Below are 27,242 nucleotides of genomic sequence, written 5' to 3'. Positions count from 1 at the left end.
ACGGTTTGTTAACATGCTGTGTAGGTGTGTACTTGACGAGCTGATCTCGACATAACGGGGAAACATCTGGTTTGACTATTGTTCACCTGTAGTTTGAATGCTGAACATTTGCCTGTTTAAATCATAAGACCAGTCACTATACAGAGATGTGCTTCTGAATGTGGACGATGTGTCTTCTGCTGCAGTTCTGCTTGTGTTGAGTGATGTAAACAACTGATCGATCTAAACTCTTTTAAACGTCAAAATTGATCATTAGATTTTTTGTGACACAACAGTGTGAGTGTTCCCACCTTCTGCTCTTTGTAACTTAACGCCATCTTTCCGTTTTCGAGTTTTGGACATGATTTTGGAGAATATCTTCGCAGTAGCGATTGACCGCAAAGTAAAGCTACCGGAAATGTACAACCCCACATACGGTCTCAAACCAGGAAGTTAGCATTTTCTCGTGCACAGGGTCAATTGGAGAGGAGGACCTATGACCTCGCTATTCTGTCTCACTGAGCAATGGCCGGGGGGGTGCAACTACCTCTTACACATAGTTCACTTCGGTGACAAATCTCTCTCTTTTTTTTTTTAACAAGTACTACTTCTGATGGGATCACACATTAGTGCGTCACATTAGCTTTATTTTTGAAACTCTGTGTATACCAAGATTGTATACACAGAGTTTGTAATTGCAGAGAAATACTGAATTAACTTTGGGCATTTCATTATCGAGCAGGAAGCTCAGAAAACTCTTTGGGGTTTAACAGGTTAAAAGAAAAGCAAAATCCACATTTCATTTTCAGTTTATACTGTAAATATTCCCGTTTGTAAATGAAAATGCAGATGCTGCTGATTTTGTGAACACCCTAATATTCTTTTCTTCATTTTCAGTAAAGAAAAAAATATGAAAAAATTGTCTATTTTTTTATTTTTCGATTGAATATGCACGGCTCCCAGTGCCTTTGTATATATGGAAATAAATGCTATTAAGAACATGGAACACACTGCTATTACTTTGCACATAACTGTACCAAAGACAAAACTGAAGGCAGAGAGACCAACAAACAAACGGACAGTTGCTGCAGTAAAGGTCCGACCGAGCATCTACACCTCAGTCAGTCACCGACTGCCAAAGATTTTCATCAAAGATGTAAAAATTATCATTTTATTTAAAATCATATCAGGGTGTCCAGTTATTTTCGAGCCTCTGAAAATGGCTGTCATTTCTAAACAGTTAATGCACCAACTTTGTGAAAGGCCTAATGTGTGACACCTTAATAACTGTATTTGCATCTGTTGCTGCTTCTTGTATTTTTGAATTAAACAACCATGAGGTACAGAAGTGAAAACAAAACACATCTCTGTTTATTTCTGTTCCAACCCACGGTCTGCTTTTCATGGAGCACGTCATCACTTTGTCCATTTTTACTTTTCTTTTTTTGTCCTGAAACACGCCGAGCCCACCAGCATTCTGAATGAACAGTATGATGACCAGGTCTGCGTCGACCTCATTGATAAACTCTTGATTCCAAATGTGCTCTGCCCAATCATACACTGTAAAAACGATAACTAGTAATTGTTGATTTAATTAAAGTTTCAAATTAAACTGACTTAGAAATAAAACTTTCCATTTACAACCTAAAAAAGCTCGTCTGCCCCACAAATTTCTTCCATTGTAACTAAGATTTTCTAGAGAGCATAACAAAGATTATCAACTTTTGAGTAGATTTTTGAGTCAAGTTGGGAACCTGTGGGAAAACCCCGTAGATGACTGGCACACGTGGTCTGTGCCAAGTTTGAACTGGACCAAACGAGCCTGAGAAGACCTGAGCTGTGTGATAGTGGTTTGTCAATGTGTTCTGGACTGAAAACCTGCTAAGAAAATTTGAAGAAACGTGGCCAAAGTTTGGATGGAAATTACCATTTTTCGACCATTACGGATTTTACCTGGTCTGAAGTTGGACTGTATTTTTTAACCATTTTTCGGACAGGACAAGCTGACTATTTGCCCTAGCAGGTAAGCTAACCAGAATCTATTATTAGGATTTTCTACAAGCGCCTAGGCTGCATCCTCCTCAGGACCCAGGAGGGTGGAATGAGTAAAACACTGAAAAAAATCCAAACAATAACATATTTAAGTTATCTAAGTGACTTATATATCATGTTTAAGCTAGCGAAGGACCGGGGGTGAAATGATATGCCAGCCAGCTAGCTATCAAAGCCGGTGGTAACAGACGTCTCCGAAAACGTAGAAGCATTTTTGCAAATATGTGTTGTCTTATTAAACTGAGCAGATATTTGAAATTTACACAGCTACATTCTCGCCTGAAAATATCTTAAAAGTTTACTTTGTGAGCCGAAAAGGGTAATAAGAGTAATATTAAAACTAAGTGGCTGCCGCCATTGTTGGAAACTAGAATCGGCTGGGCTGCGCTATGAATTCTGGCATAGGGTGGGCCAAGAAGGATACACCTGACCCATCCTTCAAAGCTGTGGAAAGTATTGTATTGTTTTGAGAGCCTTTTTGTTGGTGGAGTATTGATTTTATGTACAATTCCACGGGTAGACGCGATCTGTACCGTCCGACTTTGCACATGCGCAGTAAGGATCAGGGAGTCCGATCCGTAACTTGTTTTTTTTCTACATTATATTGAAATGTTTCATTATTGCAAACATTTTCTCAGGCGGAGAGAGGTCGTGGAGTGTCAGCCTATGGTGTCCAGTGTGTGTGTCCAGGAGAGATGACCTGGGCTGTTTTACTCTGTGGAGGTAAGACTGTCCTAATTTATTTATAATTTAATTATTATTCAAATTGGGCATGATTTATACTAGATTGACTATATTGAAGTAGTACAGTATTTGCTGGGGCATTGCATTGGCCAACTTTATTATATTGTGCTACTATTCCAGTCAAGACCCTTGCCAGTGTTACATTGAAATCCTTACCCTGAACTTTTCTTTACACAGAAAATGTGTAAAGAAATTTCTTTCAAGAAAAGAGTCTCCATGCTAAATCAAAATTGTGAAACAGAAAGGCAATCTCATAATTTTGACTTAGCATGGTTTTTTTTGTTTTCTTTTAGTGCTAGAAATAGGACTTCTATAGACTGAGATGGTTAGGGAAAGAATACTAAGGCAGGTCACAGAATCTGATTGGTCACAGATTTTGGTGCAACTTAGAACATAATATGTATTTGCATATTGATACTGGTTTTTGTGAGGGTATTTCTATTCCTGTGCAAAATATGTCTTCATGAGAGATTTTTGAAGTAAGTTTTGCTGTTGATAACACAGTCAGGCATATAACATGGTGCAGACTGTCCAAGACCGCTACCCAGGAATTTTCTGTGCTGAATAAATGACAATATTTTGGTGAATGTCTTGTTTAGATATCTGAAAAATTTCATCGGATCACAAGCAAAGACCTCCTGGGGACCTTCAATGCATCCCTTGGCAAATTTGTGCCTGGCCTGCTGAAACTGTACCGGCCTAAGAAGGGAGCTCTTTGTGAGGAGATGGAAGACCTCCTGGATAAACTTGATGAACAGGTGAGTGAAGTGCTTCTTTATCTGACATGTTTAGAAGAGAGAATACTTTTCTCTTAACAGAAATTGAAAAAGATGTTGGCTTCAAACAAAACACATCAGTGGACATGTCAGTATAAAATTAATGTCATCAGTCATTGCTTTGTTCTTATTTGGCAGTATTTCTATTTAATTTGTAAATAGAAAGTAAAATTGTTAACATGATGTTGTTGTTGGGGTTTTTTTGTAAGTTTTGCGTGTTGCTGGGTCTGACCTGTGCTTTATTTCATTACTATGAGAGTTCTGATTTTGCATTGTGTATAGTACACCATGTTACTACACTAATTGAAATTCTTGTTTTCCCACTGAATACCTTTTTAGGCATCCGACATTGTGTCCCACCGGCACTGAGAGGCCTGCCCATTTTCCTCAGAGAGGATGCAACAGAGGTTTTCCTGAAGTGCTTAGTAAGTACAAAAAAGTAATGCAAGTAAAAATAATTGCTATGAGATGTTTTTAAAGGATGAGTTAATCCAAAATGGAAATGTACACTTCCTCAGTGCAGTCCAGATAATTTATAGTGGGGATTGCAGTTGTCATAACTCTCACTCCTTTTTTTCTGCTGAGCAGCAGCTGGGCATTGTTAGTGGGTGTTCCATAGCAGAAAATAATTTTGTACAAAACTCACAAGGTGGCATTAATTAAAGGAAAATAAGCTTTTTTGTTCTTAAAACCTCTATGAGTCAAATGACCAGCATGGTATAGAGGTTAAAGTTAAAATCTTATCTAAAGTCTTAGTTTTTCTTAGCTTTCAATAAGTCATATTTTACTTTTCTTCAGGACACTGACATTTTGTAACCAGTGTTGAACGTGTGTATCAGTTGCCATCCTCACCATCCTACAAGAATGATGATACCGCATACGTCTGTGCGAGAACATGCAGTTGTGTTGGAAGGGGACATCGTGCTACATAACATTCCAGCTCTCTCTACTGCCTTGGCACACCTCTTTGGCCTTCTGTATGCCCTCAACATTGATTATCCAAAGCAGATGAGTTACACCTTTAAAGCAATTGAGGCCATCTTATTTTGACCTGGTCGGACAATATGAAGGTTGCCGTGGAAAATCATTATCGAAATGTAAGTCTTTAGTCAGATGAATCTGTATTGTTGAGAATATATGGTGAAAATTTGTCTGTAGTATTTTAAAAGATTTGTTACAGTGTTTTCCACATTCACATCTGAAGCATAGAACTGGTGTTTTACCTGTTAGTTTCCTCTTCATTTGATGGTAACATTCTAATAACTTTTAACTTCCATAGTTCATCATAGTAAGCACAGTAAAATGTCACTATCTGGGTACATAGGCAATCGTTTGTGGAATACTATTTAAGGTGCAATAGTTATGTTCAGCTTTTACAAGACGGACAGGGTTTGTGTGTGCGTGAATTATTAAGTTGCTGGACACTTTTCTTTTTTGGTTCTGGACTGGAATTTTAACGTCTCTGCTGGGGTGCTCAAAGCACCCAAAAGAAACTGGCAACACGTTTTTGTTTGTTTGTTATTTCTTTTTTCTTTCTTTCTTTTTTTTAACAGAAATTCACCCTACTGCCCATGACATTCTGAAATGTACTGAAAGTGCTGTTGAACAAAATAAATAAGCTTTTAGATAAAATTGAATTGTGCTTTGTTTTATTCTATATCTATTTATTGAGTGTTCTTTCAAGTATAATCCACAGCATACATTTTCCTTTGTTTATATAGGTACATTTTCAACTCACTGGAGTAAGAATTGTATGATTACTCAACAAGAATATCCTTGTTTGGTGAAGGCAGAAAAACATGGCATTGAAACCAGAATTTCTTCGTTAGACTTCCAGGATTATCCTAATTAGGTGAACAAGAAGAACCAAGTTGGCAGAACTTGTAAATCTTAGTTAAGTCAACAACAGTTGCAAAAGTTGAGAAAACTCAAAAATCTCTTGCATCATGTTGCCTTGAAATTTTAAATTTTCTCAACTTTTTCTTTTTTTACAGTGTAGGCATTGGTTGCTGCCGACAACAAGAAATAAAGCAGGGCTGAACCATTTTCTAATAGGGGCGGGAGGGTAACGCTATGCAATTTCTTCATTTTTTAGAATTTATATTCAACGTTAATTGCAGCTAGGCTCAAAGTGTTAATGCTAACTTATTTTAGTAAACAACATGTCATAGCAAACAACTAGGGGTGGCACATGCCCACCCAATGCCACCCCTGTAGATCCACCCCTGTCAGTACTGAACTTGCTGTCTCAGAAAGTGAAAACAAGGCTGAAAATAACAGGCATAAACACTGAGTTTGTTCTTAGAAAATCTTCTGTATTTACAGGTTTGAACAGACAAGCAGGTACAGACAAAGAGCGCTTATATACACAGCAGCACAAGATGTTAAACTGAGTGCTAAAACTATACAATATTTACAGATGGACTACAGCGGAAAGTACAGACTAAGAACAAGTTTATCACAAAACGTCTGGTACTCCTACACAGTATCACAAATTCAATGAGCTGTACAGTTTAAAACCAAAAAATGGCAAATCTACATGAAATCCAATGTTTCTCCAATCGAGAGGCACTGAATTAAAATGTATTTACATTATATATACATGTTATAGTGTATAAGCATGTATGTTTTCATAAATATATAGCTACCTGTGGTGCAAAAGCAGCAAAAGAAATTAGAATGTATGGAATTCAATACTACAAAGGAAAAAAAACAAAAATGTTTGTGCTAAATGGGCTGACTGACAAAAAGGTTACACCATACATAACTAATATACTGGCAAAAACAAAGATTGAGCGCAAAGAAGTAATGTTTGCTCAAAGTCCTAACGGTCCTAACGGTTACGTCAGTCATTTAAAAGAAAAAAGAAAAAAAGAGATTGTCAATAATACTTCAAGTTCATGCAAAGATATAAACCATTAAAAAAAAAAGACAACTTTTCCCTGTTGACCAACCAGCTGTGCAGCTTTCCCTTCATCGTGACACAGAAGGTGCAAAATAAGAGGGAGGGCGGGGCTTCCTGTGCGGATTATGGAACAGAGTTAGAACGCAGTACGGGCACTTGGTGGGGAGGTACAGTCTCAGAGTCAGCCTCATCCTGGTTGGAAAAGCCGCTTGTGTGGCACAGCGCTGGGTGGTGGTGGTGTGGACGGTGTTAGCGGTGGTGGTGAGGGTGGTGCTGATGACACTGCTGCTGCTGGTGTTGGTGCTTGTGCAAACTGGCAGCAGGTGTAGTGGCCTGCTCCTCTTTGGGCTGCTTACTGGCAAACTCAGTGATGCTAAAGACAAAATTGGAGGCAGCCCAGTTTGATGTAGCTGCCATGGTGGAGCAGGGCCGTGCCCTCCCAGCCCGCCCCGCTGCCTCCAATTAGACTGGAGCTACTCGCTTTGCAGCTACAAGACGGCTCAGCACCACCCTGACATTGGCTACTCATCACTCCTCCTACTGGCAACAACCCCACCATGGAGTTGGCTCCCTCGTCCTCTTTCCCCGTTTCTTACTGCGACCTACGCAAAGAAGAAATGCAGCAGGTCTGAGAAAGACGTCTGTACAGACTAGTGTCACAGTAAACTCCATTAATGTGGAGACAATGCAACCATGAAAAGATTTCACTGATTACATTTTATCCACAAAATAAAAAATGAACACTTTGTTTTGAAAATGAAGACTAAAATGATGTGGAAAGCTGAACTCCTGGCAAACATGTTTTACACTCATCATCTATAAACAGTTTCAGAGAAATTTGATTTAATGCTGTTTCACACTGCAGCTCTTTACTAATTAAACATCTGTCCAAATGATCTTTTAATAACAGATTAAGACTGGAAGCTTTATGTGATACAGCAACATTCAGATTTTACATAACGTGGTCTGCCACAGAACAAGTATATCTGACTGCTCATTTTAGCACTTTATTTATTTACCTTTCTCATTGCTACAATGCCACATGCACCAAGTTTACCACTGTACTGTACGTTTACTACATCCTTACTTTTACTTTGAAATTGCAACTGATAATAATAAGCCAGCCCGTTCTTTCCCATTTGGTGTTTTCTCTACCAGCAGGCTCGCTGGCTAGATCGCCATTATGGATGGATGATGAACTCCAACACCAAACTCATGGTTTGTTTTTTCCCTGCACTTTCAAGCTGGCACTCTAACCAGAACCTACAACAGACGGAGAACCGGTTCTCTACACAAACTAATTACATGTACCCATTAAGAATGACAAATGTGACCTTGACCACAATTTGGATGAAGAACACTAAAAGCTGACCAATACTGCAGGAGCAGTGTCAGTGTAACAAACAGGACACTGACATTAAGCACATGGGGGGCTACACTTCCTGAAATTCTAGCCAAACTAAAAATGATTCTTTTCAGTATTAGAGTATAAATTAAAGTATTCCTTAAATTTACAGAAGCAATGATGTTATGATTTCTTCACAATTAAGATTTTAACCATTTTAACCAGAACACATACAGATGAGTGGCTAAGTGGAAGAAGATGGATGGATATTCATAAAAGGTTCATACAAAATCTATGAGTGACGACCTCATCAGCAGTCCAAATCAAACTGGCCACACAGACCTGGGTTCCTTCAAGCCAATCCAAACAGATGACGGAGATGTACTTACGAATGATTCCTTGGACTTTGGCTACCAGGCCACCGGGTGGACATGGTGAGGTCTTCTCAGAGAAATCGCATGAGTACAGGACATTATCCACTGTGGTGCCATGCTCGCTGTAGTTCAGAAGCTCATAATGCTTGGTATTCTGAAGGACGACAAACACACACACACAATTTACATCTTGGTCACTAACAACCACAGGAGTGCTCTGCAGAGTGATGTAGTTTAAAGGCCTCACCTCATCATAGAAAATACAGGCATGTTTCCCCGATACGTAGTTGCAGTGACCGTAGTTTGTAAGGCACACATCCATGTCAGCACCTTAGAGAAACAGTTAAAGACTTAAACACCCTTTCCCACAACACAAAGAATACAGATTTGCAACATGGATTTTGTTTCTGCAATATTGATGTGTCAAAATGTATTTTAATGACCTGCACTCCAATGTGACATATTGTGTTTTTGTCAGTAGTTTTTATTCCACATGGTCCTGTTGTGACCCTCACAGGTCTAAGAACTCACTTTCACAGACAACTTGCTTAAAATACTCCGATTTAAAGATGACGGTATCAACTATCACTCAACCTGACTAATGATGCAGAGATTGGGAGCTAGTACAGGCTCAGTATTATACTCTGTCGTGTACTGCTGCCTGTCGTACAGAAGTACAGTCATGGTTAAAAGGATACCTTCTGTCAAGGTTTACATATTAGGACAAAATAAAAATCATCTTGTTTTTAGCAGGTCTTGAAATTAAATCTTGATATATAACCTCAGATGAACTATAAAATATGACATTACTGTCATGTATTTGACAAAAAAGAAGCCAAAATGCAGAATTAGTGTATGAAACACTAAGCAAACCCTTGTTGCTTCCATAGAAATAAAGATGACAAGTAGCAGGTACATACTGCTAATCAAACACAACTGATTAACTGATTATGAGCACGAGTGACCACCTCTATGAACTCAGAAGCATTCTGGTGTGTGTCGACATGATGCCAAAGAGGAAAGATGTCTTAAAGAATAAATGAGTGCTGCATGTCAGTATCTGAAGTTGCATGAAGCCAGTCCCAAACACGCTCATAATTCTACCAGGAGAAAGATTATTCACTATTCAAGTGGAAAACATGCAAGACAGCTGCAAAATATTCCCAGGAGTTAAAGTCCAAAAAAAGTCACCTAGGATCAGGCAGTGCAATGACTCAAAGCACATCAGCAAATCTGTCTGGTGTTCTGCAAGCTGATGAATGATGGGGTGTTGTTAGTTTTTCCACACACTGCTTCTGCATCACTTCCCAGTTTTGTATCTGTAGGAGTGATTAGCTCAGAGCAAAGCCACCAAACCAGGGGCCCTGGTACACCTGCTGTGTTGGCAGCTTTGCGTGTCACCAGTAATACCATCACACAGCTATATCCATTCATGCTAGCTGTTACGGTGCATGTACGTGCTGCAGTATTCTTCTGAACAATAGGTGTTGCCCGTCCTCCAAATCAGCGCTGGTATAGAAGGAGAAGAAGTCAAAGTTGGAAGCCGAGGAATTTTAAAGCCAAGTTTCAAAGTTTCAACATCTCCCTCTGTGAAACCTGTGAACCTCTAAACTTCTGTACTGATATGATGTTAGGATGCCATTAAAAACAGACTGTAACCCAGCTGCAGCAGCAATGCAACAACACACCAGATTATAAAAATGGAGAAGTGCATGACCAGCAGAGATGACAGCTTACAACATGTAACATCAACTTTGCTGTACGGTGACATTTGCCAGGCACCACACAGCAGGTATGATGGGGCCCTACCTATGTTCTACTTCTGTCTTACTTTAGTCACAAGGCAAGAATATAACCTAAATCAAACATGATTAACTGGAGTTTGGTGAACTGGTATGATTTTTTAAAAGTACGTCAGTACGTGAACCTTTCCCCATCAAAGGTGAAACCTAAGAGTGGCTCAGGGCAGGGCACAGAATGCAGCAGGGTCAAAGTCACAGCGACTGAATGTCCTACCTGATCCTATGTGTAACGTCCTATAGCACATGCTGACAGCTGCTCCTCTTCCTGTCAGAGGGTAAAAGACCGCTCTGGCTTGCACCTTTTTCTGACCTGGAAGGAGGAGAGTGTAGGTTTTAATAATTAGAACAAAACAGCAATCAAACAGCAGAAAAACTGACTTCTTGACAAGTAAACAGACTAAATGTAGTGCAAAGGTGTCTTACTGTTTGGGTGGGGTGCTGAGGTTTTTGGGGTAGTGCTGGTGGTGGGGGGAGGTTGAGTGCTGGGCACCTTGGGAGCAAAGAGCTGCTGGATCCTCTGATGGGCCAAGAGCTTGATCATCTCTGTATCCAGTTTGTCCAGCTCGATCCATGCACAAACACAAACACACAACCGCCAAAAGCTAATTACATCTTCGTGTGCTTCATAGCAGAACACAGCAATACGAAGGCTCTTAAACTGTCACATGTGGCCACAGAGTGACAAACTCACCCCCATCCTCCTCTTTTCCATCCTTCATGCAGCTGGACAGGTTGGTGATGGAGGACAGTGTGTTGGGCAGCAGTGAGTCCGTCAGTGCAGGAGCAGCCTTTATGTCTGAGGGACAGGAGAGGAAAAAAGAGACAAACTGACATTGAATATGACGGCCCAGCTGTGTAAGTGCTCCAGTGTCTAAAAAGTCCAACTGGTTGATGCACAAACTGATACACTTGCAAAAATTCTACAAAAAGACTTCATTTAACACACTTCAAAGAGTCACGAGGACTTGTTGCAACATTATTTCATCTCCTTTAACTATCATGAGTGTGTTTGGTTTTTTGGGAGTCAAGGATCCCAATAAAAATCAACAGACATCTTACTGGTGTGTCTACTGCATGAAGAGTTACAGCAACTGACAGAAGCACTGTTATCAGAAGTAATTTCTGACCACACCAATGTCCACTTTTTTCCCAGTTAATGCCAGTCGTCTATCTGGACCTCTCTCCTATCACATTGAAAATGAATCAAAACTCAGAACCTCTGATCGATACGGTCTTGCCCGTGTCAGTGATTTTGGTTTGTAACATCTGTCAATAGTCCGCCCATGATTTACTGTCCCCTTTGAGACATACTAACATGCATGTTGTCACCTGACACTGCTCTGTCCAGTCTGTGGCAAGTAAACGTAAAGAGACGTCAGATACCAAGTCAGCTTCCCACCTGAGCAGCAAATAAAAATGCTGTTTTTTGTCTTACTCTTAGTAAACTAAATAAATAATTCACTGACCAAACACCATCCACTCTGATCATTTTGCATCTGCTGGTGAAAGAAACTGATCTGACATCAGTGTTAAGTTAACAAGCTCTACGTGACTAAAGAGTCATGCATTAAATGAAACAGCACGAGTATTTCTTGTAATCAAATTACGCACTAAAAAATCTGCGAAACAGCGAGGTGAAAGGTGAACCGCGTTATTAGCGAGGGACCGCTGTAATTTTGAAGGTAAGTCACAACATACCCTTTGTAAATACTAATGTATAGAAACCCTTACCAGCAATCATTCATTTTTTGTGTGGCTTTTTTCACGGTTTGTTAACATGCTGTGTAGGTGTGTACTTGACGAGCTGATCTCGACATAACGGGAAACATCTGGTTTGACTATTCTTCACGTGTAGTTTGAATGCTGAACATTTGCCTGTTTAAATCATAAGACCAGTCACTATACAGAGATGTGCTTCTGAATGTGGACGATGTGTCTTCTGCTGCAGTTCTGCTTGTGTTGAGTGATGTAAACAACTGATCGATTTAAACTCTTTTAAACGTCAAAATTGATCATTAGATTTTTTGTGACACAACAGTGGTGAGTGTTCCCACCTTCTGCTCTTTGTAACTTAACGCCATCTTTCCGTTTTCGAGTTTTGGACATGATTTTGGAGAATATCTTCGCAGTAGCGATTGACCGCAAAGTAAAGCTACCGGAAATGTACAACCCCACATACGGTCTCAAACCAGGAAGTTAGCATTTTCTCGTGCACAGGGTCAATTGGAGAGGAGGACCTATGACCTCGCTATTCTGTCTCACTGAGCAATGGCCGGGGGGGTGCAACTACCTCTTACACATAGTTCACTTCGGTGACAAATCTCTCTCTTTTTTTTTTAACAAGTGCTACTTCTGATGGGATCACACATTAGTGCGTCACATTAGCTTTATTTTTGAAACTCTGTGTATACCAAGATTGTATACACAGAGTTTGTAATTGCAGAGAAATACTGAATTAATTTTGGGCATTTCATTATCGAGCAGGAAGCTCAGAAAACTCTTTGGGGTTTAACAGGTTAAAAGAAAAGCAAAATCCACATTTCATTTTCAGTTTATACTGTAAATATTCCCGTTTGTAAATGAAAATGCAGATTCTGCTGATTTTGTGAACACCCTAATATTCTTTTTCTTCATTTTCAGTAAAGAAAAAAATATGAAAAAATTGTCTATTTTTTATTTTTCGATTAAATATGCACGGCTCCCAGTGCCTTTGTATATATGGAAATAAATGCTATTAAGAACATGGAACACACTGCTATTACTTTGCACATAACTGTACCAAAGACAAAACTGAAGGCAGAGAGACCAACAAACAAACGGACAGTTGCTGCAGTAAAGGTCCGACCGAGCATCTACACCTCAGTCAGTCACCGACTGCCAAAGATTTTCATCAAAGATGTAAAAATTATCATTTTATTTAAAATCATATCAGGGTGTCCAGTTATTTTCGAGCCTCTGAAAATGGCTGTCATTTCTAAACAGTTAATGCACCAACTTTGTGAAAGGCCTAATGTGTGACACCTTAATAACTGTATTTGCATCTGTTGCTGCTTCTTGTATTTTTGAATTAAACAACCATGAGGTACAGAAGTGAAAACAAAACACATCTCTGTTTATTTCTGTTCCAACCCACGGTCTGCTTTTCATGGAGCACGTCATCACTTTGTCCATTTTTACTTTTCTTTTTTTGTCCTGAAACACGCCGAGCCCACCAGCATTCTGAATGAACAGTATGATGACCAGGTCTGCGTCGACCTCATTGATAAACTCTTGATTCCAAATGTGCTCTGCCCAATCATACACTGTAAAAACGATAACTAGTAATTGTTGATTTAATTAAAGTTTTCAAATTAAACTGACTTAGAAATAAAACTTTCCATTTACAACCTAAAAAAGCTCGTCTGCCCCACAAATTTCTTCCATTGTAACTAAGATTTTCTAGAGAGCATAACAAAGATTATCAACTTTTGAGTAGATTTTTTGAGTCAAGTTGGGAACCTGTGGGAAACCCCGTAGATGACTGGCACACGTGGTCTGTGCCAAGTTTGAACTGGACCAAACGAGCCTGAGAAGACCTGAGCTGTGTGATAGTGGTTTGTCAATGTGTTCTGGACTGAAAACCTGCTAAGAAAATTTGAAGAAACGTGGCCAAAGTTGGATGGAAATTACCATTTTTCGACCATTACGGATTTTACCTGGTCTGAAGTTGGACTGTATTTTTTAACCATTTTTCGGACAGGACAAGCTGACTATTTGCCCTAGCAGGTAAGCTAACCAGATCTATTATTAGGATTTTCTACAAGCGCCTAGGCTGCATCCTCCTCAGGACCCAGGAGGGTGGAATGAGTAAAACACTGAAAAAAATCCAAACAATAACATATTTAAGTTATCTAAGTGACTTATATATCATGTTTAAGCTAGCGAAGGACCGGGGGTGAAAATGATATGCCAGCCAGCTAGCTATCAAAGCCGGTGGTAACAGACGTCTCCGAAAACGTAGAAGCATTTTTGCAAATATGTGTTGTCTTATTAAACTGAGCAGATATTTGAAATTTACACAGCTACATTCTCGCCTGAAAATATCTTAAAAGTTTACTTTGTGAGCCGAAAAGGGTAATAAGAGTAATATTAAAACTAAGTGGCTGCCGCCATTGTTGGAAACTAGAATCGGCTGGGCTGCGCTATGAATTCTGGCATAGGGTGGGCCAAGAAGGATACACCTGACCCATCCTTCAAAGCTGTGGAAAGTATTGTATTGTTTTGAGAGCCTTTTTGTTGGTGGAGTATTGATTTTATGTACAATTCCACGGGTAGACGCGATCTGTACCGTCCGACTTTGCACATGCGCAGTAAGGATCAGGGAGTCCGATCCGTAACTTGTTTTTTTTCTACATTATATTGAAATGTTTCATTATTGCAAACATTTTCTCAGGCGGAGAGAGGTCGTGGAGTGTCAGCCTATGGTGTCCAGTGTGTGTGTCCAGGAGAGATGACCTGGGCTGTTTTACTCTGTGGAGGTAAGACTGTCCTAATTTATTTATAATTTAATTATTATTCAAATTGGGCATGATTTATACTAGATTGACTATATTGAAGTAGTACAGTATTTGCTGGGGCATTGCATTGGCCAACTTTATTATATTGTGCTACTATTCCAGTCAAGACCCTTGCCAGTGTTACATTGAAATCCTTACCCTGAACTTTTCTTTACACAGAAAATGTGTAAAGAAATTTCTTTCAAGAAAAGAGTCTCCATGCTAAATCAAAATTGTGAAACAGAAAGGCAATCTCATAATTTTGACTTAGCATGGTTTTTTTTGTTTTCTTTTAGTGCTAGAAATAGGACTTCTATAGACTGAGATGGTTAGGGAAAGAATACTAAGGCAGGTCACAGAATCTGATTGGTCACAGATTTTGGTGCAACTTAGAACATAATATGTATTTGCATATTGATACTGGTTTTTGTGGAGGGTATTTCTATTCCTGTGCAAAATATGTCTTCATGAGAGATTTTTGAAGTAGGTTTTGCTGTTGATAACACAGTCAGGCATATAACATGGTGCAGACTGTCCAAGACCGCTACCCAGGAATTTTCTGTGCTGAATAAATGACAATATTTTGGTGAATGTCTTGTTTAGATATCTGAAAAATTTCATCGGATCACAAGCAAAGACCTCCTGGGGACCTTCAATGCATCCCTTGGCAAATTTGTGCCTGGCCTGCTGAAACTGTACCGGCCTAAGAAGGGAGCTCTTTGTGAGGAGATGGAAGACCTCCTGGATAAACTTGATGAACAGGTGAGTGAAGTGCTTCTTTATCTGACATGTTTAGAAGAGAGAATACTTTTCTCTTAACAGAAATTGAAAAAGATGTTGGCTTCAAACAAAACACATCAGTGGACATGTCAGTAAAAATTAATGTCATCAGTCATTGCTTTGTTCTTATTGGCAGTATTTCTATTTAATTTGTAAATAGAAAGTAAAATGTTAACATGATGTGTTGTTGGGGTTTTTTGTAAGTTTTGCGTGTGCTGGGTCTGACCTGTGCTTTATTTTCATTACTATGAGAGTTCTGATTTTGCATTGTGTATAGTACACCATGTTACTACACTAATTGAAATTCTTGTTTTCCACTGAATACTTTTTAGGCATCCGACATTGTGTCCCACCGGCACTGAGAGGCCTGCCCATTTTCCTCAGAGAGGATGCAACAGAGGTTTTCCTGAAGTGCTTAGTAAGTACAAAAAAGTAATGCAAGTAAAAATAATTGCTATGAGATGTTTTTAAAGGATGAGTTAATCCAAAATGGAAATGTACACTTCCTCAGTGCAGTCCAGATAATTTTATAGTGGGGATTGCAGTTGTCATAACTCTCACTCCTTTTTTTCTGCTGAGCAGCAGCTGGGCATTGTTAGTGGGTGTTCCATAGCAGAAAATAATTTTGTACAAAACTCACAAGGTGGCATTAATTAAAGGAAAATAAGCTTTTTGTTCTTAAAACCTCTATGAGTCAAATGACCAGCATGGTATAGAGGTTAAAGTTAAAATCTTATCTAAAGTCTTTAGTTTTTCTTAGCTTTCAATAAGTCATATTTTACTTTTCTTCAGGACACTGACATTTTGTAACCAGTGTTGAACGGTGTATCAGTTGCCATCCTCACCATCCTACAAGATGACGATACCGATACGTCTGTGCGAGAACATGCAGTTGTGTTGGAAGGGGACATCGTGCTACATAACATTCCAGATCTCTCTACTGCCTTGGCACACCTCTTTGGCCTTCTGTATGCCCTCAACATTGATTATCCAAAGCAGATGAGTTACACCTTTAAAGCAATTGAGGCCATCTTATTTTGACCTGGTCGGACAATATGAAGGTGACGTGGATAAATCATTATTCGAAATGTAAGTTTTAGTCAGATGAATCTGTATTGTTGAGAATATATGGTGAAAATTTGTCTTGTAGTATTTTAAAAGATTTGTTACAGTGTTTTCCACTTCACATGAAGCATAGAACTGGTGTTTTACCTGTTAGTTTCCTCTTCATTGATGGTAACATTTCTAATAACTTTTAACTTCCATAGTTCATCATAGTAAGCCCATGTAAAATGTCAATATCTGGGTACATAGGCAATCGTTTGTGGAATTACTATTTAAGGTGCAATAGTTATGTTCAGCTTTTACAAGACGGACAGGGTGTGTGCTGTGAATTATTAAGTTGCTGGACACTTTTCTTTTTTGGTTCTGGACTGGAATTTTAACGTCTCTGCTGGGGTGCTCAAAAGCACCCAAAAGAAACTGGCAACACGTTTTTGTTTGTTTGTTATTTCTTTTTCTTTCTTTCTTTTTTTTAACAGAAATTCACCCTACTGCCCATGACATTCTGAAATGTACTGAAAGTGCTGTTGAACAAAATAAATAAGCTTTTAGATAAAATTGAATTGTGCTTTGTTTTATTCTATATCTATTTATTGAGTGTTCTTTCAAGTATAATCACAGCATACATTTTCCTTTGTTTATATAGGTACATTTTCAACTCACTGGAGTAAGAATTGTATGATTACTCAACAAGAATATCCTTGTTTGGTGAAGGCAGAAAAACATGGCATTGAAACCAGAATTTCTTCGTTAGACTTCAGGATTATCCTAATTAGGTGAACAAGAAGAACCAAGTTGGCAGAACTTGTAAATCTTAGTTAAGTCAACAACAGTTGCAAAAGTTGAGAAAACTCAAAAATCTCTTGCATCATGTTGCCTTGAAAATTTTAAATTTTCTCAACTTTTTCTTTTTTTACAGTGTAGGCATTGGTTGCTTGCCGACAACAAGAAATAAAGCAGGGCTGAACCATTTTCTAATAGGGGCGGGAGGGTAACGCTATGCAATTTCTTCATTTTTTAGAATTTATATTCAACGTAATTGCAGCTAGGCTCAAAGTGTTAATGCTACTTATTTTAGTAAACAACATGTCATATGCAAACAACTAGGGTGTAGCACATGCCCACCCAATGCCACCCTGTAGATCAACCCTGTCAGTACTGAACTTGCTGTCTCAGAAAGTGAAAACAAGGCTGAAAATAACAGGCATAAACACTGAGTTTGTTCTTAGAAAATCTTTCTGTATTTACAGGTTTGAACAGACAAGCAGGTACAGACAAAGAGCGCTTATATACACAGCAGCACAAGATGTTAAAATGAGTGCTAAAACTATACAATATTTACAGATGGACTACAGCGGAAAGTACAGACTAAGAACAAGTTTATCACAAAACGTCTGGTACTCTACACAGTATCACAAATTTCAATGAGCTGTACAGTTAAAAACCAAAAAATGGCAAATCTACATGAAATCCAATGTTTCTCCAATCGAGAGGCACTGAATTAAAATGTATTTACATTATATATACATGTTATAGTGTATAAGCATGTATGTTTTTCATACATATATAGCTACCTGTGGTGCAAAAGCAGCAAAAGAAATTAGAATGTATGGAATTCAATACTACAAAGGAAAAAAAACAAAAAATGTTTGTGCTAAATGGGCTGACTGACAAAAAGGTTACACCATACATAACTAATATACTGGCAAAAACAAAGATTGAGCGCAAAGAAGTAATGTTTGCTCAAAGTCCTAACGGTCCTAACGGTTACGTCAGTCATTTAAAAGAAAAAAGGAAAAAAGAGATTTTCAATAATACTTCAAGTTCATGCAAAGATATAAACCATTAAAAAAAAAGACAACTTTTCCCTGTTGACCAACCAGCTGTGCAGCTTTCCCTTCATCGTGACACAGAAGGTGCAAAATAAGAGGGAGGGCGGGGCTTCCTGTGCGGATTATGGAACAGAGTTAGAACGCAGTACGGGCACTTGTTGGGGAGGTACAGTCTCAGAGTCAGCCTCATCCTGGTTGGAAAAGCCGCTTGTTGTGGCAGCGCTGGGTGGTGGTGGTGTGGAGGTGTTAGCGGTGGTGGTGAGGGTGGTGCTGATGACACTGCTGCTGCTGGTGTTGGTGCTTGTGCAACTGGCAGCAGGTGTAGTGGCCTGCTCCTCTTTGGGCTGCTTACTGGCAAACTCAGTGATGCTAAAGACAAATTGGAGGCAGCCCAGTTTGATGTAGCTGCCATGGTGGAGCAGGGCCGTGCCCTCCCAGCCCGCCCCGCTGCCTCCAATTAGACTGGAGCTACTCGCTTTGCAGCTACAAGGACGGCTCAGCACCACCCTGACATTGGCTACTCATCACTCCTTCCTACTGGCAACAACCCCACCATGGAGTTGGCTCCCTCGTCCTCTTCCCGTTTCTTACTGCGACCTACGCAAAGAAGAAATGCAGCAGGTCTGAGAAAGACGTCTGTACAGACTAGTGTCACAGTAAACTCCATTAATGTGGAGACAATGCAACCATGAAAAGATTTCACTGATTACATTTTATCCACAAAATAAAAATGAACACTTTGTTTTGAAAATGAGACTAAAATGATGTGGAAAGCTGAACTCTGGCAAACATGTTTTACACTCATCATCTATAAACAGTTTCAGAGAAATTTGATTTAATGCTGTTCACACTGCAGCTCTTTACTAATTAAACATCTGTCCAAATGATCTTTAATAACAGATTAAGACTGGAAAGCTTTATGTGATACAGCAACATTCAGATTTTACATAACGTGGTCTGCCACAGAACAAGTATATCTGACTGCTCATTTTAGCACTTTATTTATTTACCTTTCTCATTGCTACAATGCCACATGCACCAAGTTTACCACTGTACTGTACGTTTACTACATCCTTACTTTTACTTTGAAATTGCAACTGATAATAATAAGCCAGCCCGTTCTTTCCCATTTGGTGTTTTCTCTACCAGCAGGCTCGCTGGCTAGATCGCCATTATGGATGGAAATGAACTCCAACACCAAACTCATGGTTTGTTTTTTCCTTGCACTTCAAGCTGGCACTCTAACCAGAACCTACAACAGACGGAGAACCGGTTCTCTACACAAACTAATTACATGTACCCATTAAGAATGACAAATGTGACCTTGACCACAATTTGGATGAAGAACACTAAAAGTTGACCAATACTGCAGGAGCAGTGTCAGTGTAACAAACAGGACACTGACATTAAGCACATGGGGGGCTACACTTCCTGAAATTCTAGCCAAACTAAAAATGATTCTTTCAGTATTAGAGTATAAATTAAAGTATTCCTTAAATTTACAAAAGCAATGATGTTATGATTTCTTCACAATTAAGATTTTAACCATTTTAACCAGAACACATACAGATGAGTGGCTAAGTGGAAGAAGATGGATGGATATTCATAAAAGGTTTATACAAAATCTATGAGTGACGACCTCATCAGCAGTCCAAATCAAACTGGGCACACAGACCTGGGTTCCTTCAAGCCAATCCAAACAGATGACGGAGATGTACTTACGAATGATTCCTTGGACTTTGGCTACCAGGCCACCGGGTGGACATGGTGAGGTCTTCTCAGAGAAATCGCATGAGTACAGGACATTATCCACTGTGGTGCCATGCTCGCTGTAGTTCAGAAGCTCATAATGCTTGGTATTCTGAAGGACGACAAACACACACACACAATTTACATCTTGGTCACTAACAACCACAGGAGTGCTCTGCAGAGTGATGTAGTTTAAAGGCCTCACCTCATCATAGAAAATACAGGCATGTTTCCCCGATACGTAGTTGCAGTGACCGTAGTTTGTAAGGCACACGTCCATGTCAGCACCTTAGAGAAACAGTTAAAGACTTAAACACCCTTTCCCACAACACAAAGAATACAGATTTGCAACATGGATTTTGTTTCTGCAATATTGATGTGTCAAAATGTATTTTAATGACCTGCACTCCAATGTGACATATTGTGTTTTTGTTCAGTAGTTTTTATTCCACATGGTCCTGTTGTGACCCTCACAGGTCTAAGAACTCACTTTCACAGACAACTTGCTTAAAATACTCCGATTTAAAGATGACGGTATCAACTATCACTCAACCTGAGTAATGATGCAGAGATTGGGAGCTAGTACAGGCTCAGTATTATACTCTGTCGTGTACTGCTGCCTGTCGTACAGAAGTACAGTCATGGTTAAAAGGACACCTTCTGTCAAGGTTTACATATTAGGACAAAATAAAAATCATCTTGTTTTTAGCAGGTCTTGAAATTAAATCTTGATATGTAACCTCAGATGAACTATAAAATATGACATTACTGTCACATATTTGACAAAAAAGAAGCCAAAATGCAGAATTAGTGTATGAAACACTAAGCAAACCCTTGTTGCTTCCATAGAAATAAAGATGACAAGTAGCAGGTACATACTGCTAATCAAACACAACTGATTAACTGATTATGAGCACGAGTGACCACCTCTATGAACTCAGAAGCATTCTGGTGTGTGTCGACATGATGCCAAAGAGGAAAGATGTCTTAAAGAATAAATGAGTGCTGCATGTCAGTATCTGAAGTTGCATGAAGCCAGTCCCAAACACGCTCATAATTCTACCAGGAGAAAGATTATTCACTATTCAAGTGGAAAACATGCAAGACAGCTGCAAAATATTCCCAGGAGTTAAAGTCCAAAAAAGTCACCTAGGATCAGGCAGTGCAATGACTCCAAGCACATCAGCAAATCTATCTGGTGGTTCTGCAAGCTGATGAATGATGGGGTGTTGTTAGTTTTTCCACACACTGCTTTTGCTTCACTTCCCAGTTTTATATCTGTAGGAGTGATTAGCTCAGAGCAAAGCCACCAAACCAGGGGCCCTGGTACACCTGCTGTGTTGGCAGCTTTGCGTGTCACCAGTAATACCATCACACAGCTATATCCATTCATGCTAGCTGTTACGGTACATGTACGTGCTGCAGTATTCTTCTGAACAATAGGTGTTGCCCGTCCTCCAAATCAGCGCTGGTATAGAAGGAGAAGAAGTCAAAGTTGGAAGCTGAGGAATTTTAAAGTTTTTGCCAAGTTTCAAAGTTTCAACATCTCCCTCTGTGAAACCTGTGAACCTCTAAACTTCTGTACTGATATGATGTTAGGATGCCATTAAAAACAGACTGTAACCCAGCTGCAGCAGCAATGCAACAACACACCAGATTATAAAAATGGAGAAGTGCATGACCAGCAGAGATGACAGCTTACAACATGTAACATCAACTTTGCTGTACGGTGACATTTGCCAGGCACCACACAGCAGGTATGATGGGGCCCTACCTATGTTCTACTTCTGTCTTACTTTAGTCACAAGGCAAGAATATAACCTAAATCAAACATGATTGACTGGAGTTTGGTGAACTGGTATGATTTTTTAAAAGTACGTCAGTACGTGAACCTTTCCCCATCAAAGGTGAAACCTAAGAGTGGCTCAGGGCCAGGGCACAGAATGCAGCAGGGTCAAAGTCACAGCGACTGAATGTCCTACCTGATCCTATGTGTAACGTCCTATAGCACATGCTGACAGCTGCTCCTCTTCCTGTCAGAGGGTAAAAGACCGCTCTGGCTTGCACCTTTTTCTGACCTGGAAGGAGGAGAGTGTAGGTTTTAATAATTAGAACAAAACAGCAATCAAACAGCAGAAAAACTGACTTCTTGACAAGTAAACAGACTAAATTGTAGTGCAAAGGTGTCTTACTGTTTGGGTGGGGTGCTGAGGTTTTTGGGGTAGTGCTGGTGGTGGGGGGAGGTTGAGTGCTGGGCACCTTGGGAGCAAAGAGCTGCTGGATCCTCTGATGGGCCAAGAGCTTGATCATCTCTGTATCCAGTTTGTCCAGCTCGATCCATGCACAAACACAAACACACAACCGCCAAAAGCTAATTACATCTTCGTGTGCTTCATAGCAGAACACAGCAATACGAAGGCTCTTAAACTGTCACATGTGGCCACAGAGTGACAAACTCACCCCCATCCTCCTCTTTTCCATCCTTCATGCAGCTGGACAGGTTGGTGATGGAGGGCAGTGTGTTGGGCAGCAGTGAGTCCGTCAGTGCAGGAGCAGCCTTTATGTCTGAGGGACAGGAGAGGAAAAAAGAGACAAACTGACATTGAATATGACGGCCCAGCTGTGTAAGTGCTCCAGTGTCTAAAAAGTCCAACTGGTTGATGCACAAACTGATACACTTGCAAAAATTCTACAAAAAGACTTCATTTAACACACTTCAAAGAGTCACGAGGACTTGTTGCAACATTATTTCATCTCCTTTAACTATCATGAGTGTGTTTGGTTTTTTGGGAGTCAAGGATCCCAATAAAAATCAACAGACATCTTACTGGTGTGTCTACTGCATGAAGAGTTACAGCGAACTGACAGAAGCACTGTTATCAGAACTAATTTCTGACCACACCAATGTCCACTTTTTTCCCAGTTAATGCCAGTCGTCTATCTGGACCTCTCTCCTATCACATTGAAAATGAATCAAAACTCAGAACCTCTGATCGATACGGTCTTGCCCGTGTCAGTGATTTTGGTTTGTAACATCTGTCAATAGTCCGCCCATGATTTACTGTCCCCTTTGAGACATACTAACATGCATGTTGTCACCTGACACTGCTCTGTCCAGTCTGTGGCAAGTAAACGTAAAGAGACGTCAGATACCAAGTCAGCTTCCCACCTGAGCAGCAAATAAAAATGCTGTTTTTTGTCTTACTCTTAGTAAACTAAATAAATAATTCACTGACCAAACACCATCCACTCTGATCATTTTGCATCTGCTGGTGAAAGAAACTGATCTGACATCAGTGTTAAGTTAACAAGCTCTACGTGACTAAAGAGTCATGCATTAAATGAAACAGCACGAGTATTTCTTGTAACCAAATTACTCAATGAATAGTTGCAGCCCTGGCTAGTACTATAGGTGGAAACAACAAGCCTGTATTGACTTTAGAATTACAAGTTTAATTTACTTTAATTACTGTTAAACTACAGTGTTATGTTTTTACTTGTACTTAACATTTCCAGAGAAAACACTAAAGGCTGTTTTTGTGCTTAGATTTAACTCGTGCTGTGTCACTAATATTGCACTGTAATACTATTGGTACCATAGCAGTGACAATGGATTCACACTTCGGTCATCTGTCACCATCCCAGAAATTTACTAGTCAGTACTAATACAACAGAAACATGCAATTCTCAATACCAAAACAAAACCTCCACAACACCTCCCCCAAGTGGTGAGCACATGGGGGGTGGGCCTATGTCATCTCTTTAGCCTGTACACAGCCAGACTGCATGGGCTAAAACACAGTCTCTGGTTAGACTCCCTTGAGCTCCTCCCCAGGCCTGGCTCCAGGGTGGGGCCCTCGTAATCACTATAGCTACTGTACATTATCTCTTACACTTTAAAGTATTATTAAAATAAATTATTCTTATTATTAGCTGTATAAAGTGATACATTAAGACTGCAGCTTTGACATTTCTGATGATGTGTACCTGGAGTAGGTGCTGATCCAGACTTTACTGTGTCGTGCTCCTGGCTGCCTCTAGATGGCGAATCTGTGAAGGAACTGCTGGTGATTGAGAAGGAGGGCTTTTCATCGGTGCTCACACACTCCTCCTGGGGCTCTGTCTGGCTCCTGTGGTTCTGTTGGCCACTGTGGGGCCATATCGTGGGGGCAGTGGGGCAGTTCTGTTGGGCACATGCATTTACAGTGCTCTCGGGTTCCTTCTTAACCGTTTCTGTTCCTATGTGGTTCACCAGTCCAGAGGCAGAAGCTGATGGCGTTTTCCCAGGCTTCAGTCTGTTCTGTAGCTCAGCCTGCCTGCAGGAATCTGAGGCACTGTTACAGTCTACAGGTCCATTGGCTCTGGGAGGCTGAACCAATTCCAGAGGTCCATTAGGTTTCCTACAGTTCTGACATGGTGTCGCGGTGCATTTGCAAAGAGCTAGCCCTGATGGGCTGTCCTTGGAAAGAGAGGCCCCCTGGGAGTCACTGGGTGTACTGCAAGCTTTAGAGCAGGGGTCAGGGGAAGAAGTCCTTTCTAATGAGGCCTGAGTTTTCATGTCCTCTGATGTTCCACTTGATTATGTATTTGCTTCTCAAAGTGCCACTCTGTTGATGAGGCCTTCTGTTTGATGGATAGGTGTTGCATGATACTGCACTGGAGAGCGATGACATCCTGAATCCAGCTGAAACTGAGTGGGGTTTCTCTCCATAGCAGCTGCTATTAGGAGCTGAAAGAGTCTCTTGAGGAGTCGCAGGGTCGGAGCAGAAACTGTAGAAGCTCTGCACCCTGAACTTCATCCTCAGGCTCTGCTGCCTCCTCCTCTCCATCGTTCTGCTCCTCTGAGGGGGTTGGGGTGGATGAAGTGTTGGAATTTGGAGTCCCAGGTCGGCTGCTTGGCCTGCTGCTGGTTCTGCGGTCCAATAGTCGCACCTGGGCCACTCGTAGACCAGGGCTTGCAGCTCCGGCCCCCGATGGAAGACCGTCAAGCTGCAGCCGGCCAGCGTTGAGCTGCAGCTCCACGGATGGAGAAGCAGAGCGCTTGGAGGAGGATTTCTCCAAAGCACGAGGAAACATCCATATGTAACATCCATATTCCACATGTCCAGGAAAGGCTTCATTACTGATCACAGCCGGAGACGTTTCCTTGGTGGAGTGGGGCTCCTGCTGCTGCTCTCCTCCTCTGCAGGCTTCCTCTTTGCACCCTGTGTAAACCTCTTCAGAAACTGGCAGAGCACCGACATGATTACTCTGCCGTCAGAGGTGTAGTCCGTAACTCTCCATCGATTAGTCATTTCCCTTTCCTCTGTGCAATACACAGTGGAAATGACTCTGGTGATGATGTCGCCGTCGACATCCAGGGTGCAGACGCAGTTCCTCTGATCTGCCTTCAGGACAGAAAGATCTGCCTTCTCTGGAAGCAGAGGTGTGAGGAACCGTGAATGGAGGTGGGACCCTGCAGGCAGCACCATTAAACCAGCTGGTGAGTTGGTAGGAGGAGATGGAGTGGTGTTCTCCAACTGACTCTCTGGCACATGGGTGAAAGGTGTCGTCAGCTGCAGTTTGTTAAAGAATCCCCTGAAGGCAATATAAGGAAACGCCTTCGTCCCCGTAACCAGGTTATGGTTTAACGAGAGGACCAGATCTTTCATAGAGTCCACATGGCTGGGGCTCAAAGGACGGTTCCTCAGGTTAGAGATGAACATCTGGCGTACGCTGACAGGACTCACCAGCTCAGCTACGAGAAAACAAAAAGATCATCTGTGTTAATCGTGACATAATCAGACAAATTACAGATTTAAATGTCAAAACTTTATATCATCATATGCTATTTCTACACACAGACAATGAGAGGCCCGCAGCAGAACTCACTCTTTATGAAAGCCTTAAAAATGGTTTTGCACTGTAAATGACTAAATTTCATGTTTTAAACCTAAGATCACAGCACCAAACTCTGCTTGTTAGCATGTTCACACAGTAAAAATGTCCAAAATTCACATTTTAGCTGCATGTAAATTAAAAATGTACAGCTCATAGTAAAGAATAACTTTGTGTGTTCTTGGTGACTGTGAACAACATTTCATGATAAATGAATGTCGTCCATAATATTTGTGAATTATGGACACATTGTCAGTAAGGCTGCATAGAGTTTCAGTGATGTTTAATAATGAATTCATGTTCAGCACTTATTCTTATTTTATTTAAGCATCAGTCTGTTGAAAATAAAACAGCTAAAGTCAGGTGAGAAACCTCCAACCTGCTTATTGCATGCACACAGTTTCAATTTCTCACCGAGCACATAACATACATCTGGACACCTGTACAGACACAATGCTGCACATAAATATGATATACTTGATTCAGCATCAGTAGCCATAACTGATTTTGCACATAATGCGTGCAAGATCAAATTTTGGCCACATCTCCGAGGACTCCCTAACCTCCCTCAAAATTTCCCAGCTTTATAAACGCAACGAGTGCCTCTGTGAACTCTCGCAGCTCCATCATGCTTCTATACAGATTCGGAATTTATTAACTTTATCGTCTAATTCAGGGCCAGTTGCTAAAACATGCAAACTCAAACCCTCCACATACAAAAACAGGACTCCAGGATGACCGCACTGACGTCAGCCTCCCGCAGGTTCTAATGACTGACGTCGTTTCCATGGCGCGTGCATTAAATGGAGTGTTTTTTAGCATTTTTCAAACCAAAATTGCCCAAAACTAAAAGTTTCTAAAGTTTGACATATTTCACCTGAAATGTTCACACTCATGAAATCTTCCTCACTTTAAAGTAATAAAAGGCCAGTCTAAGGTGTCTTTGTTTGCTTAAATATTCTATTATACTTATTAGCTTACTAAGCTTTACCATAGTGCTCATCGAGAATACGGGTGACACCAACGGAGAGCAGGTACCGCTCACGCCGTACTCCACCGGAGCTCATTTTTGGGGTGTTTGAATCCTCGTTTCTTCACAGCTTTAAAACTTTGGAAACAAACAGGTTTTCACAGCGCTATTAAACAAACCTCCTGCTCGCACTCTCATGTGAAAACCAAATTCGAATGTTGGCTTCTGCTTTTATACCTGCCGCGCTACACGTCATCCTCATCACCTTGACTCCCGGGTCACGCAGGCGACGCGGAGTGATAAACATTTATGCTTTATTTATTCAGAATAAGTTTCCTATAATTATCAGATTTTTAAAAATAATAATTCTTATTTAGTTTCGCACTTTCTAATCATAAGTATTTTGATTATTGAATTATTGTAATATTTAATGTTTTTGATCATTAATTCGTCTCTTTAT

The 27,242-nt window shown here is 40.4% G+C and overlaps 2 protein-coding genes, 2 long non-coding RNA genes and 1 pseudogene across 6 annotated transcripts; 2 read left to right on the top strand and 3 right to left on the bottom strand.

Annotated features, from left to right (window-relative positions):
• The first annotated feature begins 1,900 nt into the window (after nt 1–1,900).
• On the top strand, nt 1,901–4,380 carry LOC146504617 (uncharacterized). 2 transcript variants are annotated; one of them, XR_014877916.1, is made up of 5 exons: nt 1,901–2,002; nt 2,670–2,754; nt 3,375–3,533; nt 3,891–3,976; nt 4,350–4,380. It is a non-coding gene; the product is annotated as an uncharacterized LOC146504617 (long non-coding RNA). The 2 variants fall into 2 exon arrangements; XR_014877915.1 differs by lacking the exon at nt 4,350–4,380 and having other exon boundaries at nt 3,891–4,073.
• Nucleotides 4,381–7,374: 2,994 nt separating this feature from the next.
• Nucleotides 7,375–10,634, bottom strand: LOC146504616 (PHD finger protein 12-like). The gene is made up of 4 exons (XM_085130865.1): nt 10,401–10,634; nt 10,192–10,287; nt 8,423–8,505; nt 7,375–8,329 (listed from the first exon to the last, which is right to left on the bottom strand). Exons 1-4 carry the CDS (start codon nt 10,516–10,518, stop codon nt 8,072–8,074), a joined length of 555 nt encoding a protein of 184 aa, XP_084986991.1. The 5' UTR covers nt 10,519–10,634; the 3' UTR covers nt 7,375–8,071.
• A 2,774-nt stretch (nt 10,635–13,408) lies between these two features.
• Nucleotides 13,409–17,104, top strand: LOC146504615 (uncharacterized). Its single transcript, XR_014868730.1, has 5 exons — nt 13,409–13,742; nt 14,410–14,494; nt 15,116–15,274; nt 15,625–15,710; nt 16,085–17,104. It is a non-coding gene; the product is annotated as an uncharacterized LOC146504615 (long non-coding RNA).
• Nucleotides 17,105–17,900: 796 nt separating this feature from the next.
• LOC146504614 (PHD finger protein 12-like) lies at nt 17,901–25,011 on the bottom strand (annotated as a pseudogene). Its single transcript, XR_014868761.1, has 8 exons — nt 24,730–25,011; nt 23,923–24,654; nt 22,388–22,500; nt 22,128–22,266; nt 21,918–22,013; nt 20,141–20,223; nt 19,909–20,047; nt 17,901–18,783 (listed from the first exon to the last, which is right to left on the bottom strand). The product of XR_014868761.1 is annotated as a PHD finger protein 12-like (transcript).
• Nucleotides 24,649–27,055, bottom strand: LOC146504613 (uncharacterized). Its single transcript, XM_085130863.1, has 2 exons — nt 26,804–27,055; nt 24,649–25,672 (listed from the first exon to the last, which is right to left on the bottom strand). The coding sequence occupies exons 1-2, from the start codon at nt 26,877–26,879 to the stop codon at nt 25,062–25,064; spliced, it is 687 nt and encodes a 228-aa protein (XP_084986989.1). The 5' UTR covers nt 26,880–27,055; the 3' UTR covers nt 24,649–25,061.
• Nucleotides 27,056–27,242: the final 187 nt, after the last annotated feature.

This window comes from Neolamprologus multifasciatus, chromosome 14 (genome assembly GCF_963576455.1).
Source record: "Neolamprologus multifasciatus chromosome 14, fNeoMul1.2, whole genome shotgun sequence".
NCBI classification, from domain to species: Eukaryota; Metazoa; Chordata; class Actinopteri; order Cichliformes; family Cichlidae; genus Neolamprologus; species Neolamprologus multifasciatus.
This window is presented reverse-complemented; position numbering and strand designations above follow the sequence as displayed.